At 36.6% G+C, this 17994-nt stretch overlaps 1 protein-coding gene across 1 annotated transcript in view; it reads right to left on the bottom strand.

Moving 5' to 3' along the window:
* Positions 1-17994, bottom strand: part of JMY (junction mediating and regulatory protein, p53 cofactor) — a 99997-nt gene that overhangs the window by 26250 nt on the left and 55753 nt on the right. Inside the window, exon 4 of the mRNA XM_058568160.1 lies at positions 11046-11215. Coding sequence (XP_058424143.1) covers positions 11046-11215 — 170 coding nt within the window. The remainder of the gene's footprint in view (positions 1-11045; positions 11216-17994) is intronic.

Here is a 17994-nt window from a genome sequence, read left to right as displayed (position 1 = left end):
TAAATGCACTCAGGGTCCGACACCAAACCTAAGGTGGGATTCAGAAATTTCTGGGCGTGTCTCATGAAGTGGTGGGCGGTCTCCCATGAGCTTTGCTTGGCTGGTTGGTTCTCGGTCCTGAAGACAGAGGGAAAAGAGATTTTGCCAAGCACCACAAGGAGATCACTAAGTGGAAAGTATGCCTCAGATATTGGTTCCTATCTCCCCACTGTTTCAATGGATTCCTATTTGGCTCTACAGAGAAAGGTAGCTGCAAGAAGCAGCTGACAGGATGGCTTTTCAGGAGTTTGTAAGAAGTGAAGTACAAGCATAGTCTCACGGTGTGCGAGAGTAAGCATTCTTCCAAGAACATTTCTTTTAAGAACACAGCACCACTGCTTTGGCAGTTTAAAGGTTCATGCTTAGAAGTTCCAGGAGACTCTTGGTACAGGTATCAGTGTGCCTGGGGGAACTAGCAGCATTGCTGAGGAGGCCCCAGCCTCAAGTGGCATCCCAGGGAGCGACTACCAAAGGGGGTGTGGGAGGAACTGAGAGGAAAATGAGAGAAATGTTTATGAGCTCATGTGAGGCATCACCTGGAGCTCCCAGAGTAACAGGCAAACACTTGACTGGTAGTCCTGGGACAGCCATAGCAGCAAAAACAGAGAATTCTTACTGCTGCAAAAGAATCCCTTCTGTCTGGTAAGGTTGGTAAAACATGTTAGCACATAAAGAGAGCGTGTTCTAAACAAGATTCCAGCCTTTCTTTTACATTCCCGATATCCACACAGTCTTTTACCCAATGACTAGAATGTTTTTTGTTTTTTGTTTTTTTTTTGTGAGGAGGACCAGCCCTGAGCTAAGATCCAATGCCAATCCTCTTTTTTGCTGAGGAAGACTAGTCCTGGGCTAACATCCATGCCCATCCTCCTCCACTCTATATGGGACGCCGCCACAGCATGGCCCAACAAGCAGTGTGTCAGTGCGCGCCCGGGATCCGAACCGGCGAACCCCAGGCTGCCGCAGCAGAGCGCACGCATTTAACCACTTGCGCCACGGGGCCGGCCCCTAGAATGTTTTTCTTAGAACATAATTTCAAATTCCTTTAACAAAAATTTTGAACCACAAAGCAACAGTTAGGCTGTCGTCTAAATGTACAATGGTATACATTAAAAAATAACCAGGTGAATTAAACACAGCGCTATTTAATAAATGTTATAAAAATTTTGTAAGTAAATACTTACTAAATTATCTAAATTGGAAGCCAGTGATCCTGCTGCAGTAGGAAATATTTTATGAGTGACAATAAATATAGAACAACCCCAATGGGTTTAATTACAGTAGCTCACAGAGGGAAATGTTGACATTCTGCTGCTTCTGTCCTAAGTCACAAAATAGAAACCTCGGAGTGATTTCTTTCTTGAGACTCCCAGCCTCACTTTAAATGATAAACATCCCTTTACATACCGTCTTGGGGCTCTTGTCCAACTCTGGAGACCACAGCCCCAGGATGCATCTACCTCTGCTATCTGCACCCACACTCTCTGTGAGCACAGCATACAAACAGGTAAAATACATAATGTTAGAAGGCTTTATCCTCAAAGGGGGGAATTATAATCAGTTAAGCTAAAACCTCAGTGTGAATCAGTCTAAACACCTTCATCTAAGATCATTACAGGGGCACTGTTTAAGTGCAGGCTGTCAGTTCCATCTTCACCACGTCCAGTTCTCTCCAGCTGGAAGTGACCACTATCTGCCACGTTCATGACACTGTGCTAAGGCTTTGGCTAGCACTCTCTACGTCTGCCTCTCCTGTCCACTCCTTTGCTAAGGAAGGAAGCGGAAAGCCCCCTGCTGACATACCTTTACACTGTCAGCTGCTTCAACTGCAAGTAGGACAGTACTCCGCTCCCTGCTCAGGGCCCACTTGAACTCCAACAACACTTGAGATGCAGAGTGACACCAGACTATAGCAAATATCAAATATCAAACTGAGAAAGCAAGGGGGTATTTTCTTACAAGATGTGACCTCAATCCCCAATTTTCTGGTTTAGTGAGTTCGATTCAGACTAAGGGAGTCCAGAGGCTGATTTGCCATGGCTGGGTTCGAAAGAAGGACAAAACCTCATCAGAGGCAGAAATGGGATCTGTTAAATCCCAACCTCTGAAAGAACAAGCCATAGGGCAGTGGCGGGCCTCAGAAACGGAAAAGGGTGATAGGACCACAGTAGAGAGGACTTTTGCGGGATAAGCTAAGGAGAAGGGGATAAGAGACAAGTCAGGAAATCCGGGAGGGCAGAACAGTGCTCTGAGGTTTATCTAAACTTTATCTAAACGCACGGCGGCAAAATCCTCAATGAAAGGCATGAATGGGGTATGGGAAGGCTATGCTGCTCCAAGTCTCTTCCCTATAACATCTGAAATTTCCAGACTGATTTTTTCCAGATACCTAACCCAGCTGACAGCCACCGCACTAAGGGAACAGGAACCCAGAATGGAAGGAGCACTAACTCCGGACAACGGAGCAGTGCAGAGAAGGTAGGTGCCGCAGCTGGCGTGTCTTTGTTACACCTAGGAGCAGTGCTTCCCCAGGCAAGAAGGGAGCCTAAAATGTAGGTTAAGCACTCAAAAAAGCAGACAATCAAGTGCCAATGAAAATTTGGCTACTTTGAAATTTTACTCAGCTTAACTTTCACCCTTCTAAACAAACTTAAACTATCAGGATATCAAGACCCCAAACCAAACTGTGACCTCCAAATGTAACCCAGGGAATACACTAGCACAGCTGGAGCCAGACCTGACTCTCCCAACTCCTACGAAAATGGTCTTTCCACTAGACAAAGGTAGGGAGCATCACTCTAACAAATACGGAAAAGAAACAAAGAAAAATGTTTTTACAGTAACTGTAGCAAGGAAATGAAGTACCAGTTGACGTCCCTGTACTCACATAAGTACATCACACACTACTGACCCCACAGATGATCACTCCCACCAAGCACAGTAATGACAGTTTTCATGTGTACCTATTTTGACTGACTGTAGTGTATCATGAAACCAGATATAAAGCAATTTATACAAACTAATGACGCCTCTGTCCTACTTTTGACCCTACTGTGCTAGAAAACCTCATGGCAGGTGAGGGGCTGTGGCAAATAGAGCTTTCAGAAAACCTGTGGGTTCAGCCATTCATTCAACAAATACTCACTGAGCACCCACCACTGTTTGAGATACGGAGTACAGCAGTAAACAAGAAATGAAGTGAGGGCTCAAAAAGTAGTCATAAATGAGAGCATGAGAGAAATGACAGCAAGAGAGAAATAAGATTAAAGGCAAGCTTGGCAAGCTCTCAATCAAGACTAGCCCTTTTACGTGGAAAAGAAGGAAAGAACATGAGACTTAGAACCAGACCAACCTGAGTATAAATACAGGTTCTATCAATAATAGCTGCACAAACATGGATAATACATACAAGCTGTCAGAATTATTTGGAATTCCACATTTCAGAAATCTTGGAAAACTGAAAATATCCATAATTTCTTTGATATCAAAACCTAATTGCACAATCCATTTGTAGAAAAATATGATACTTGATATGAGTCCTCACTTATTCTATTTAATGTGAATATCTATACGTTTCATTATTGGAACAGTAAAACGTGTCCAGAAGTTATATGCTCTAAATTACCTTTCTTAAAATCTGAAAAACAGAATTCTGAAACATACCTGGCCTCGGGGGTTTCAGATAATGGTTTATGGACTTGTAGCATAAAGGGTTATGTTTCAGAATTAAATGAGATAATATCCACAAAACACTATGGACAGGGCCTGAAACATTGAACACATTTCTATTTACTTTTTCTTGTTTTGTAACCACTACAAAATATAATTTAGATGGCTAAAATAGAATTTCATAATTAATATAAATTAAAACTTTTAGAGTGGAACCTAGCCTGTTGTACTTACAGACTTTAAAATTTCTAGTGTGCAGATATGGAACAGACTTATTGACAAATAAACTAAAAACAAAACAACAGCCTCTCTGCCTGAAGAAGCAGCCCAGCTTCCCTACGTCTGTTCAGACTGTGTCCACAACAGCTCCTTGCTGTTGAAACTTTTTGGCAAGGCCCATAAGAAATGCCAGTGAGGAGCCGGCCCGGTGGCTTAGCGGTTGAGTGCGTGCGCTCCACTGCTGGCGGCCCGGGTTCGGATCCCGGGCGTGCACCGACGCACCACTTCTCCGGCCATGCTGAGGCCGTGTCCCACGTACAGCAACTAGAAGGATGTGCAGCTATGACATACAACTATCTCCTGGGGCTTTGGAGGAAAGTAAATAAACAAACATTTTAAAAAAAAAAAAAAAAAAAAGAAATGCCAGTGAATGTCGTAAGCATGAAAATTATATTTTTCTCATGTTTGTATTCCCTTCCATGATACTTGCACAATACCTAACATAGATCAGAGTACTAATATCTAATATTTATTGGGTTCTTACTCTATGCCAGGCACTATGCTAAATGCTTTATATACATTAACTCATAACTGTCCTAGAAGGTATATATTATTTTATATTTTATAGAGAGGTTAAGTAATTCACCCAAGGTTACATGAGTAATAAGTCTGCAGAATCAGGATCTATAGAGCTGCTCTGTCCAAAATAGTAGCCACAAGCCACATGTGGTTATTTAAATTTAAATAAAATAAAAAATTCTCTTCTTCTGTCACATAAGCCACATTTCAAGAGTTTGATACACACGCAGCTAGCAGCTACCCTACTGTAAAGTGCAGAAACAGAAAATTTCCATCATTGCAGGAAGTTCTACGTAGATCCTAAACTTCATCCACTATGGTATCCTGTAAATGCTCAATAAATACTTGATGACAAATAAAACTGACATAGGGGAATATAACCTTAATTAATCTAATTTAGCTTATGCTTTTAGGAGAAAGACAAAATTATGAAATATAAGGAACTAGCCTCAGGACTGGTATATATTCAGCTCAATATTCTAGCAGTTTTTATACATTCATAGAGATGACCTCAAGGAATCACAGTTTTAAAAAAATGGACGGAGAACAGTTAAAATCCTCTGCCAAGTCAAGAAAGCACACGATATACTGTTAGAACCTTCAACCACAAGGACTGGAATCCAAAGGGTTTTCTGGTTAATTCCCTGTTAACCAGAGAACGTGGTTAACCAGAAGATAACAGTCTACAAGTTAACTGAGATATAACTGTACTTTCTATGATTTGTTTCACGATGGCATCTTAATTTTAGTATCTCCTATTTCAATTAATAACTATAGAGAATCTCCTTATTTCATTAATAAACCTTATCTGAATAACACTTCTAGTATACATCCTACTCCTAACCCTGTGTGATTATATGTATTTTAATCTTGTCCAACAGTTTAAAATATATCTGATGTGATCTGTAAAGAATACACATCTGAAAGTAAAGGTGTATTTGCATGGTCAGATTGTGCTGTTATTTTTGAATCTGGGTTGTGGGGAGTATACTATTTAAAGAGTAAATTACAGCAGCTACAACTAATTAAACTCACCCTGGATTCTTTCAAAAGTATTGGGCCAAAAAAACATTGATATTTTCAGGAGTTTTTGATGGGAAAATCTGAACACCAGAGGACAATCTGGAATCAGGGGCTCAGGTACAGATGATTTGAGAACCTACTAAATTTGTGTGCAAAGCTGTGTGTATACGTATATTTCTCTGAGTACAGGGTTCCAAGCTTTCAAATTCTTAAAGGGGCAGGAGTCTGTGACCTAGAAAAGGTAATAACAACTACAACCAAGAATCAGAACCAGTTAACAAGGAGATAAATTAAAAGGAATAGTACTTACTCCTCAGTGTAGTTAAAGAAAATTTAAAAGTCAAATGGAATTTTTCTTGCTTAGGTGATATTTAACATTTCAACATTTAGAAATTTTTTTTTAAGTTCAGCATTATACTTGTGGCAAATATTACTAAATATTTAAATTTAATTTCTAATTTTAATTTTTAAAGTGTTTTATTGTCACATCAGAAAGAAGTGTTCTGTTTTTAAAATAATCTAAGGAGACACAACACATCAACATTTTTTTAAAGAACAAAAGTCTCCTCATAATTTAAATCACAAGGTAGCCCTTATTATAAAGCCTTCACCGGCAAAGCGTGTCTGGGATGGGCTTAATAATTCACATTTGCTCTGTTTCTCATGAGTAATGCAGTCACCTTAAATTAATGCTAATAAAACTGGTGCAGTACATCTTCACAGATATATATAAAAAGTACAATATGTATATTATATACACATAACAAGCATAAACCTGGCAAGAATGACTAACTGACAGTTTTACCAAATCCTTTGAAGAATGCCAACACAATCTAGAACATTAAAAACCAGGCTATTAAAGTAATGGAATGGCCCCAGGGAAAATGACCCCACAGATAATCATCCCAAACTCTCGGTGCCATTTCAGCCTCGCCCTTCCTCTACCACCCTAGACCAATTTCAGTAAGAACAATGTTCTTAGGACAGCAAGTAGTCAGAAATCTTACCCTCAGCAGCTCTTTTAGGCACCCTGTGTTGACAACTCAATGTCAGGCTGGTGAGAACAATAAAGCTAGTCAACATGATGAAGACCGAGTGATAGTCTACTTTGCAGGCAATGAAATGCTAGGATTTTAAGTTTTAAAAGTTCTGGAACTTAAGAAAATTCCAGACAGCTAGTAACATGAAGGAGAAAGCTAACTAGAAAAGGAGAATGCAGTAGAAATGCTTCAGGGGAACGCAAGATGGGGCTGAAATCCTCGCAAAGAGATTTTGAACATAAAGTGTGACGAAGTTCCAGGACTAGACAAGTTCCAATTTTACCTTAACAATAGCAGCAAATAAAAAAATGTAAGAGAAAAATAATATCACAATTTAAAATCCATTAACAAAAAGATTTCCTTCTAGATCACAGCCACGATACATTATAGGTTACCTATGATGCTACTTTTTATTTTTTTTGGTGAGGAAGATTCGCTTTGAGCTAACATCTGTGCCAATCCTCCTCTATTTTCTATGTGGGAAGTCACTACAGCACGGCTGATGAGTGCTATAGGTCCGTGCCTGGGATCCAAATCCTCAAACCCGGGCCGCGGAAGCAGAGCGCACCGGACTCAACCACTAGGCCACAGGTCTGGCCCCCTTCATGTACTGCTTTTTAAACAAGGGTAGATATGAATATGCACTTTTAAAATGTCAATGAGGACTATCTTGGTCTATCTCCTAAGACAAAGAAACTTTCATAAAGCAATGAATTTTACATAAAGCTGCATTAATAAAAATGGAGACAACACTTGGTTCTTCTCTAGAGACTAAAATATACTACTTTCACAAATATATAGCCAATGTTTTAGAAACCAATATGGTCAGTCCACAGAATGGGAGCAAATATTTGCAAATCATATATGTGATGAAAGACTTGTATCTAGAATATATAAAGAACTCTTTCCACTCAGTAATAAAAAAAAATCCAATTTAAAAATGGGCGAAAGATCTGAACAGACATTTCTCCAAAGAGGATATATATATGGCCAACAAACACACAAAAAGATATTCAACATCAATGCCATCAAGGAAATACAAATCAAAACCACAATGAGATACCACTTCACACTGATTGGGACGGCTATAATAAAAAAGACAAATTGTAAAAAGTATTAGTGATAATGTGGAGAAATTCTAACCCTCATAGACTGCTGGTAGGAATGTAAATAGTACAGTTGCTTTGGAAAGAGTCTGGCACTTGCTCAAAAGGTTAAAAAGGGGGCTGGCCCTGTGGTGTAGTGGCTAAGCTTGGTGTGTTCCCCCCTTCGGTGGCCTGGATCCTGGGCACAGACCTACACCACTCGTCAGCCATGCTGTGGCAGTGACCCACACATAAAGTAGAGGAAGACTGACACAGATGTTAGCTCAGGGCTAATCTTCCTCCAAAAAAAAAAAAAAAGTTAAACAGCAGCTTCACTCCTAGATATACACCAAGACAAATGAAAATCAATGTCCACATAAAAACCTGCACACGAATGTTAACAGCAGCATCATTCATGACAGCTCCCAAAGTAGAAAGAACCCAAATGTTCACCAACTGATGAATGCATAAAACATGATATAACCATACAATGGAGTATCATTCAGCAAAAAAAACTAAATTAAGCACTGACACATGCTACAATGTGGATGAACCTTGAAAACATCATGCTACGTGAAACAAACCGTAAAAAACTTACATGTTTTATGATTCCATTTATATGAAATGTCCAGAATAGCACATTTATGAAGATAGAAAGTAGATTAGTGGTTTCCTGGGGCTGGGGAGGCTTGTGGGGACATGGGGGATGACCACTAATGGGCAGGGTTTATTTTGGGGGTGATGAAAATGCTATAAAGTAGATTGTGGTGACAGTTGCATGATTCTGTTAATATACTAAAAATCATTGAATTGTACACTTTAAATGGGTGAATTATATAGTACATGAATTATGCCTTAATGTGATTTAAAAAAAAACATTTTGGGCTATAAAGTACAACAAATCTAATGATGAATCAAATAATTTTATTCTTACCTAATCCTTCTGAAGTATAATTGCTCTTTCCAAATAACTAATATAAATTCAGTCGCCTCACCCAGCTCATTCTCCTGTGCCCAACAAAAAATCCACATTTCTTCCCTCCTTTCCCTATTCAAGACTGCAGTACTATCTGCACAAAGACACAGCCCACGTACCCTGAGGCGCCCAGGCATGAACAATCTGGATCTCCCCGTCAGGAATCTGCCTTTACTGAGTGCTCAACTGCCCAGCAAAGTCCTGCAACTCTGAGCAGCTGTAAAAGCAGCAATTTCAGGTTGCCAAAACCTAATGTAAGTTTAACTTTTCCCAAATCCCTGTTGCCTTCAACCTGAACTTCTTTCACTACTGAGCTAAGGGTCCAAATTCCTGATATTTACACTCATTTCCGAGAAATGCTTTGCTTTCTACTGTCAGCAATGAAACAGTTTGAAAGGCAGAGTTTCCCACGTAAGGAAACGGGCTAAGGATTTAAGAATGGCCCTCCAATCAATTCTCTATAAACTGGCTGGAGTAAAACTTCATATAACCAAATTTGATCACTGTTACTCCTTGATTAAAATCTTAAAATGGCTCCATACTGGTTTTGGGTAAAATTCAAACTCCTTGGCAGGACATAGAGGACCAACTCCAAACTTCACTTACTTTTCCAACCTCATCTCTCACTACCCCTTCTCCAGGTAACAAGGCTGACTGACTCTTCCTGCCCACACTGGAACTCCTGGAACATGCAGTTCTCTGCAACTATGGCCCTCTGGTCAAAGCTGAGCACTCCTCCAATGATCCACTTTGTCTATGGTGATACCTGCCTAACTCACGGCTCCTTTTCTCACTGCACCTGTCTTGCCCCACCATACTCTAAATACCATAACTGCATTTTATTCATGTTTTAAAAATATAGCTTTAAAGAGTGGGGGAGGGCAGTGGGGGAAAAGGGGTATTAAATATGTCTTTATCCTCATCATCCATTGTAATTCCTGGTAAACACATAATAAATGTTTGTTGAGTGAATAACTGAGCAGGGACATCTGAGTTGGGCAGAATTTCAAAAGGCAAAAAAAGAAGGCAAAGGAAAGGGAAGAGTTAAAAGTGACCCTAAAGTCTAGGCCTGGAGTATCCTGAAGAAGCAGGGGCCCTTAACAGAAAGGGGAAATTTGAGGAACACCTGCTAGGGGGAAATAAAGGAGTTTCGTTTTTGAAATAATTCATATATGGCATATTGGCAAAAAAAATGTGATTTTGTTTTTTTCCAAAAATGGCTTAATAAAATAATGTATGATATAATTAATTGTTAATTGTCTCAAGTAAGGTAGAAAATGAATAAATGAAATCAATGGGAAAACAATCCAAAATTAATTTAATAATTCAAACACTTTTCATCTTTGAAGTATTTTGAGTTTTAACTCTGGGTACAAAAGGCACAAACTGAATAGCTGTGCCTAAACCATCAAGTCTTACTTTATGCCATCTAGAAAACCCTCTGAGGTTCATCTCTAACACTAGCCTTAATCTTCATTCACTATTTAAACTACATACTTTCCTTATTTTCAAAAATATCGTACTCCTAGACTCCAATATTTGCTTCTTCTAATACTTAGAAAAACTATCAGCAAATGGCCAATATAGATGTTTAAGTACCCTTTCATAAAAACAATCTGTTCTGGCCCAGTTTAATAATAAAACATAAAATAGCTTTTAAAAATAATGCCGTAGGAGATAAAGAAAAATAGTATACATCTAACAGTTTCAATATTTTCAAGCAAGACTTGGGCAACAATGGTATATTCAGTGCTGTATTAGGCACTAAGAGGAATACTAAAACCACTGATGAACAGGATGACAATAAAAAAGTGGTTAATTTTTAAAAGATCACTTCAGATACGCTTTAAATATATATACCAGCAACGCTTTTCAAGGATTTCTAACGCTATTCCTATTTTTTTCTGTATCCATGAAGAGGTCTTAATGAAGCACAATCAAGAAAATGGCGCCTCCATTAATCCTGTTTTGTTCCAGTAGGAATAAAATGGGAAGTTCCAAAAGGTAATGGTTTGAGCATAATAAAATCAATTCTAACAAAATGCTACTGCCTTAGGATTTTTACTCAATTCCTCTGGGCAATGAAACTTTCTTAATAATTGTCAGAAAGCTATGAACTTTACATTACAAAAAATTTTAAAGACAACAGAGAAATTCTGATGTCTACCCCTTTTTGTTTTAACATTCTGTTGCTGCCTCGGTCACTGCAATGCTGTGAAAATACTGTGTGTCTAACTCTTCTGGTTAGTGGCAACTCAAATCGTAGGCCCCATCGTGAGTATTGTCAATCTCATGGAGACAGTGCAAAATTAACAACTGCCATAGAATTAGAAAAATCTGTCTTGTACAAAGATAAAAATCAAATAGCAAATCAATTATTTTAAATTTTATATATTTTTTGATGGTTTTTATTACCTCTTCTTTCAGTACATGTTTTCTCTGTTCCAAGCAGATCTCCTTAGCTCTCATCATCTGCAGAGTCTCCTTAGAAACTGCATACTGGAGTTTCTCCATACGTTCAGCAGCTGCGGCCCATGATGCTTTACCAAATTTCTTCTGATCTGCTCGCATTCGATCGTACACAGCTATTAATAATAATTTTTTAAAGAGACATTAAGACATAAAATAACTTGATACTGAAGCATTTGAAAGTCTTAGATTTCACTGACCACACATTCAATGATAAACACACACATCCTACCCCCATGATAAATTACCCATAATAGCTCTAAAATATAATTCAACAATATCTTAGACTCTCTCTATTGTCTTCAATAAGAATTTTAAATAATCATCCTCAGAAATAACTTTCCGAAGATAAAACTGAGTTGTCAGATTAATTTTAAAACTTTTAAAAATACTCTTTTACATGTCCAGTGTTATTAACTTTCAAAGTTTCTAAAAAACTTTATTCTGTGAGGGTTTATACTTTTCCTGGGTATGTTAGTTGAAATCAGAGCCACAACTATTCAAGAGTATTTAAATCCATGTGCTAAATTTTATCATTCTGACTCCTCCAAAAATACTGTAATAATCTGATGTAGGAACAAATAAATCCCAGCTGTTAACATCTAGATGAGGTTAGAGTTTGGAGTGGTAACCCCCTCTGCAAACCACCCCCCATACACACACACAAAAGGGGAGAAGGAAGAACTTCCTGGTTTGCCACAATAGAGGCCTAGTTCAAAACCTATTTCTTGGCCATCAAAAGTTACTATCTTCCAGTTAAAGAACTTGATCATTGATAGTAGTATGTTAGTGGTTCATCCTGGGTCCCTATACAGTTAACCCAACCATCCTTATGCCCAAACACTTTAATAGGTCAGAGACACGCTTTAATTATCCTAAAAGAGGTAGACAATCTGTTAAGTACCAAATGTAATCTTTAAGTCAGTACTCCTTCACTAGTAGTTTCTTTTATATGTTCAGAGCTAAGTGATAATTTTTACTGCTACTATGTCCTAACTAGGTCTACCTTTTGCAAAGAAGTATATCTCAGTAAACTTTGCCTCAGACTTTTATAAAATCTTTATATTTTTTGTAATAATACATGTACATTATTTAAAAATTAAAACTGTACAGACAGCCTTATAATGAAAAAGAGCAGTTTCTTGTGCTCAGCTCTCCCTTACCCTTAGTCCCAACGCCCAAATGCAACCAACCTTTAATCGCTTCTGGTGGTTACTTCCATACAAGAATACTGCTATTTCTTGATTTACTGTCTTTAAAAATTATCTGTTGAGTTCCAATTATAACAGATGAAGAATTTGCTAACTTAGAATCTCCTCTCAATATAGTTATATCAGTTCTTCTGGTTTCTCCATGGCTTTTAAATGCTAACATATAGGAGGTAATGTTTTCAATTCATAATCTCACTCTGAATCTCAATTTTAGGGTTTCTAACAAATAAAAGCTACTCATGTTGGTTGAATATCAAATGATTCTGCCACTTTTAATTTCTGCCGATCTTTTAAAATTGTATTATAATATTTATGCAGCCATAAGATCAATATAGTAGTCCACTGTAGGAAAAAAACACCTGGGGATTTGGAGTTACATAGCTTTGAGTTAAATTCCCAATTCCACCCATATTTGATATTTAACTTGCGGCAAGAAACTAAACTGTTCTTGGGCTTGATTCCCTTGAGCAAAAAAAGTAAAGAAATACAGTACATAGTCGGAAGGCTTATGAAGGAATTAAGTAAAAGAATGATAGGTACTGAAATTCTCTCTGCCACTTCACATGGCAACATGAATTGAATAGATGGTCCGTTTTGTTTCTTTTCTTTTTTCTCTCATGTATACACCACCGCAATCACTCATACTTATATGATGTTATATTATTTTCAAAGTACATTTTCCATATGTTATCTCTGTTTATCTGCCCAGCAATCCTATGGAAGAGGCAAAGTATGCACTGTCTACCCCTTCTGATTGCAAAACATGATATGCAAAACTGAGGAGGTTTGGTAACTTAAAAGCAAGGTTACACACCTTAGTGTACAGTTAAAACGAGCATCTAAGTTGTTTAAACTCTTAGTCTACTACCTCTACCATTTTTACCTGAACTTGTAATCACAGCATACAGTGAAACATTCTGCACACTCACCAACTGTTGGGAGCCTTTTCTCTTGCTCCCCACTTCAGGACCATGTCTAGGAAGCAGCTGCCTGTTCTAAATCAGTCCTGGGTTGTCATCTACCACAAGAGCTAGTCAATACTTTGTCTTCCAATGTCTTTGGACAGAATGTTTTCTTACATCTAACTGCTGTTCACTTCACTTGGAATTACTTTCCAACATTTTAGGAACATGAAGGTAAAGAAGAAAATTATTTGTGAATATAGAATGCTTGGAATACCCCTAGAACAGTATTGGAATACATCTAAAACAGAGTCTTCTCTTCCTCTGATGGCAGGAATAAAGATTCTTGCTAAGATGATCATTTACATTATCAGGATAATAACCTGGTAATAATACTCTATGATGATCATTATATATAAAAAACCTCTGAAGCCAACACAGTCCTGGTGTTTACAAGGTATCATGTTAAATCTATAAAAAAATTTAACGTACTAAATTGTGTATCCTTGTCAGAAACAGGTCCATTTAAGATGTTTTTAAAAACTAAGGAGTAATATATGAAAATGAGGTTACATCTGGCTTTATACAAGGAAACAAATAAAAATTTTACTCCTCCTCTAAAAAGAGCAAGTAGAAAGTTACCTTCTGATTAGAAACATAAAGGAGGGCTATTACTCCCAACAGCATAAATCCATACAGAGATCTTCATTCTGTTTCTCTTACATGGGAGGCGAGAAACATGCCCAGAAAAGGAAAATTAAAAGATCAAGCAAACTAAATATTTATCTCTTCTTATTTGGGCTCAAAGGCTACCTGCTAGGATAAATTAAGTCACCAGAATTGAGATATAAAGAAGTCTAAAATGACTTTGATAAAGCATTTGGAACCCTAGAGTGATGCTCATCACACAGAAAAATGTCTTGTGTAAAACTGGAGCAGCAAAGTATAAAAAAATAAGAGCAATAATCAAAATTACATAGAATCAGAACCAACAAACTATGAACTATACATGAAAATATATACAGAATCATTGCATTTATGTAATAAATCATCTGTAGAGAAAAAGAATTGACAGACACACAAAGTAGTCACATAAGGCTGGTAGGATTACAGATGTGGGATTTCTTTTTCCTCTAATATTCTAAATTTTATATAATGGTTATATTTTTTAAATTATAATGCAAAGACTTTTTTTAAATGTTAGAGAAGAGTGCATCTATAAAGCAGATTCTAAGCCAAGTTTAAGTACAAAGCTATCATAAAAATAGTTTACAGCAGGGAAAGATCTTTAAACATTCAAAGAAACTATATTTAATATAATGCATTATTTTTTAATTTTTATTTAAAAAATTATCATACTGCTCTAGGGCAAATACTCAGGAGTGGGATTGCTGGGTCATATGGTAAGTGTATCTTCATAAGAAATGCAAAATCATTTTTCAGAGAGACTATAGAATTTTGCATTCCCACCAGCAATGCAGGAGGAATTCCTGTTACTCTGCACCCTTGTCTGCACTTGGTATTGTCAGTATTTTTTATTTTAGCCATTCTAATAGACATGCATTGGTACGTCATTGTGAGTTTCATTTGCACTACCCTAATGACTAATGATGTCGAACATCTTTTCAAGTGCTTATCTGTCATCTTTATCCTCTGGAAAACTGTTGAAGTCCTTTCCCCATTTATTAATTGGACTGTTTTCTTATTGTTGAGTTTTAAGAGTTCTTTATATATTCTGGATATAAGTCTTTTGTCGGATATGTTATTTGCAAATATTTTTTCTGAAATACTCTCTTGTCTTTTCATTCTCTTGACAGTGCCTAGAAGAATAAAAGTTTCTAACTTTAATAAAATTCATATCAATTTTTTCTTTTATGGTTCATACTCTTTATCATTTTTATCTTTTACATTTTATCTTTCACAGTTTTCTTTTATAGATTTTTATCTTTTACAGTTTACCTTGTATTTGTGGTGTCATTGCTAAGAGCTATCTAAGTCTAAGTTACAAAGACTTTTCTCTCATGTTTTCTTCTGGAAGTTTTATAGTTTTACATTTAGATCCATTTTGAGTTCATCTTTAAGGTATGAGATTTAGGTCAAGGTTCATTTTTCTGCATATGGGTGGCCAATTGTTCCAACACTATTGATTATTTTCCATTGATTTGCTTTATCAAAGATTAAACACTCATGTTTTGTGAGTTTAGTTCTGTATTCTCTATTCTCTCGCACTGATTTACGTGTCTATCCCTTCCACAATACCATGCCACAGTTGCTCTACAGTAATTTGTAAAATCAGGTAGTGTGAGTCTTCCAACGTTGTTTTGGTTTTTTTTTTTTCCAAAACTGTTTTAGCTATTTTAGTTCCTTCACCCTTCCACATAAATTAAAACCAGCCTGTTAATATTTACAAAAAACTCTGCTGGTATTTTGCTAAGCATTGTGCTAAATCTACAGATCACTTTGGGGAGAACTGACATCATTACTATGCTGAGTATTCCAATCCATGAACACAATGTCTATCCATTTACTTAGGTTGTGATGTCTCTCATGAGTGTTTTGTAATTGTCAGCATACAAAGCCTGAACATGTTTTGTTAGATTTATACCTATTTCATTTTGTGAGGAATTAATATAAATGGTATTGTTTTTTAAATTTCAATTTCCAATTGTTCACTGCTTGGACAGATAACTATGATTCACTTTTGTGTTGATCTTATTTCCTGTGACTTTGAGAAAGTCATTTATTAGTTCCAAGAGTTTTTTTTAAATAGATTCCATACAAATTTCTACATAAACAATGTTATCATCTATGAATAGGGACAATTTTATTTCTTCCTTTCCAAACTGTTTGCTTTTTATTTCTTTCTCTTGCCTAAGAGAACTGGCTAATATTTACTACATTGCGTTGAACAGGAATGGTGAGAGTGGACATCCTTGATTTTCTACCTATTTTAGGGGGGAAGCATTCAGTCTTTCACCATTTAATGTGATGTTAGCTGTAGATTTTTGTAGATGCTTTTATTAGGTTAAGGAAGTTCCTTTCTAGTCCTAGTTTGCTGAGTATTTTCATGACACACAGATGTACTTTGTCGAATGCTTTTTCAGCATCTATTGATGATTGATCATGCTTTAAAAAAAAAAAAATCCTAGGGTTTCTCAACCTCAGCATTTTTGACATTATGGGGCAGAAAATCCTCTGATGTAGGGTGGGCTGTCCTGTGCAACACAGGATGTTGAACACAATCTCTGGCCTCTATCTGCTAGACGCTAGTAACACCCTTTGCAGTTGTGACAACCAAAAACATCTCCAGTCACTGCTACATGTTCTTTTGTGTGGCACAATCACCCCCAGTTAAAAACCACTGTTTTAGACCTTTAATATGGTGAATTACACTGATTGGTATTGAAATACTGAATTAGGATAAACCTCACTTGGTCATGGTTATTAATTTTTTTAAGCATTTTAAAAATCTGCCAATATTTTGTTGACGATTTTTGTATCTATGTATGTGGGATGCTGGTCTGAAGTTTTTTTTTTTTTGTGCTGTCTTTGTTTAGTTTTGGATTTAGGGTATTGCTAGTCTCATTTAATATAAATTAGAAGTGTTCCTTCCTCTTCTGTTTTCTGGAAGAGATTGTGTAGAGCTGGTATTTTGAATGTTTGGGCAAAATTTGCCAGTGAAACCATCTGGGCCTGGAGAATTCCTTTTTGGAAGATTTTTAACTACAGTCCAATTTCTTCCTTAGTTATAGGGATACTCAGGTTATTTACTTCATCTTGTGTGAGTTGTGGCAGTTTGTGTTTTTTAAGGAATTGTTCCATTTTACCTAGGCTGTTGAATTTGTAGGCATGGAGTTGTTTGTAGTATTCCCTTATTATCCTCTTAACATCAGCAAGTTCTGTAGAAATATCCCATCTTAATATAATGTATTTTTAAACGAAAAATATTTTTGTATTTGAAACGTACATGAAAGAACAGGAGATGAAGAATGGTGGCAGAGTAATAGAGTACATGTGATTTGCAAAATTCTTTAATGATGTTATACTATCTTTCTAATAAAAATGAGGATGGGGAGACAAGTAATATGGTTTATTTAAAACCTTCTAAGCTAATACTGCCACCTGCTTAGCCAGATACCTCTATTTTAGGAACAGGCAAAATGGGACACATTAACCTTGATGGCTGAAATTATAAAATGAGTTTAAAAAGTAGCAATAAGCATCATGGTCAGATACCTTTTCCAGCATCTATGCACAAAAATCACTCAGGTTAACATTAAAACAAAAAGGTATATAGTTGACCAAAACATACCTTAAAAGAATGAAAGAAAGCATTTACATCCAAACACTAAATGTTAACTATATTCCACCTATCTGAAGTATTTTACTAAATCTAAGAAACAAACCACATTCACTTTACTTTTCAACAAATAAAAATCTCTTATAATTACACAGTTTTTTATCATAGCTATCAAATTTCACTTTGTCTAGAAGTAAAACATCTGAGTAAGCATCTCAATACATTCTATATCACATTCATCTCCAAAAGAGGAACAAAGGCTTAAAGATTAAAAAACAAAGCTCAAAATCTATTAAAAGTAATAACATCCCTTTCATAATCATAACAACAAAAATAAAACATAAAACACCCAGAAGTGAATGGAACAAGAAATGTGTAGAACCTAGATAAAAAAATAAAAACCCTATAAAACTCCCCTGAAAAAAAGAGACTTGAATAAATGGCAAGATATACCAACCACACAAATATTTTTCTCAAATTAC

This window comes from Diceros bicornis, chromosome 1, assembly GCF_020826845.1.
Source record: "Diceros bicornis minor isolate mBicDic1 chromosome 1, mDicBic1.mat.cur, whole genome shotgun sequence".
Taxonomy (NCBI): domain Eukaryota; kingdom Metazoa; phylum Chordata; class Mammalia; order Perissodactyla; family Rhinocerotidae; genus Diceros; species Diceros bicornis.
This window is presented reverse-complemented; position numbering and strand designations above follow the sequence as displayed.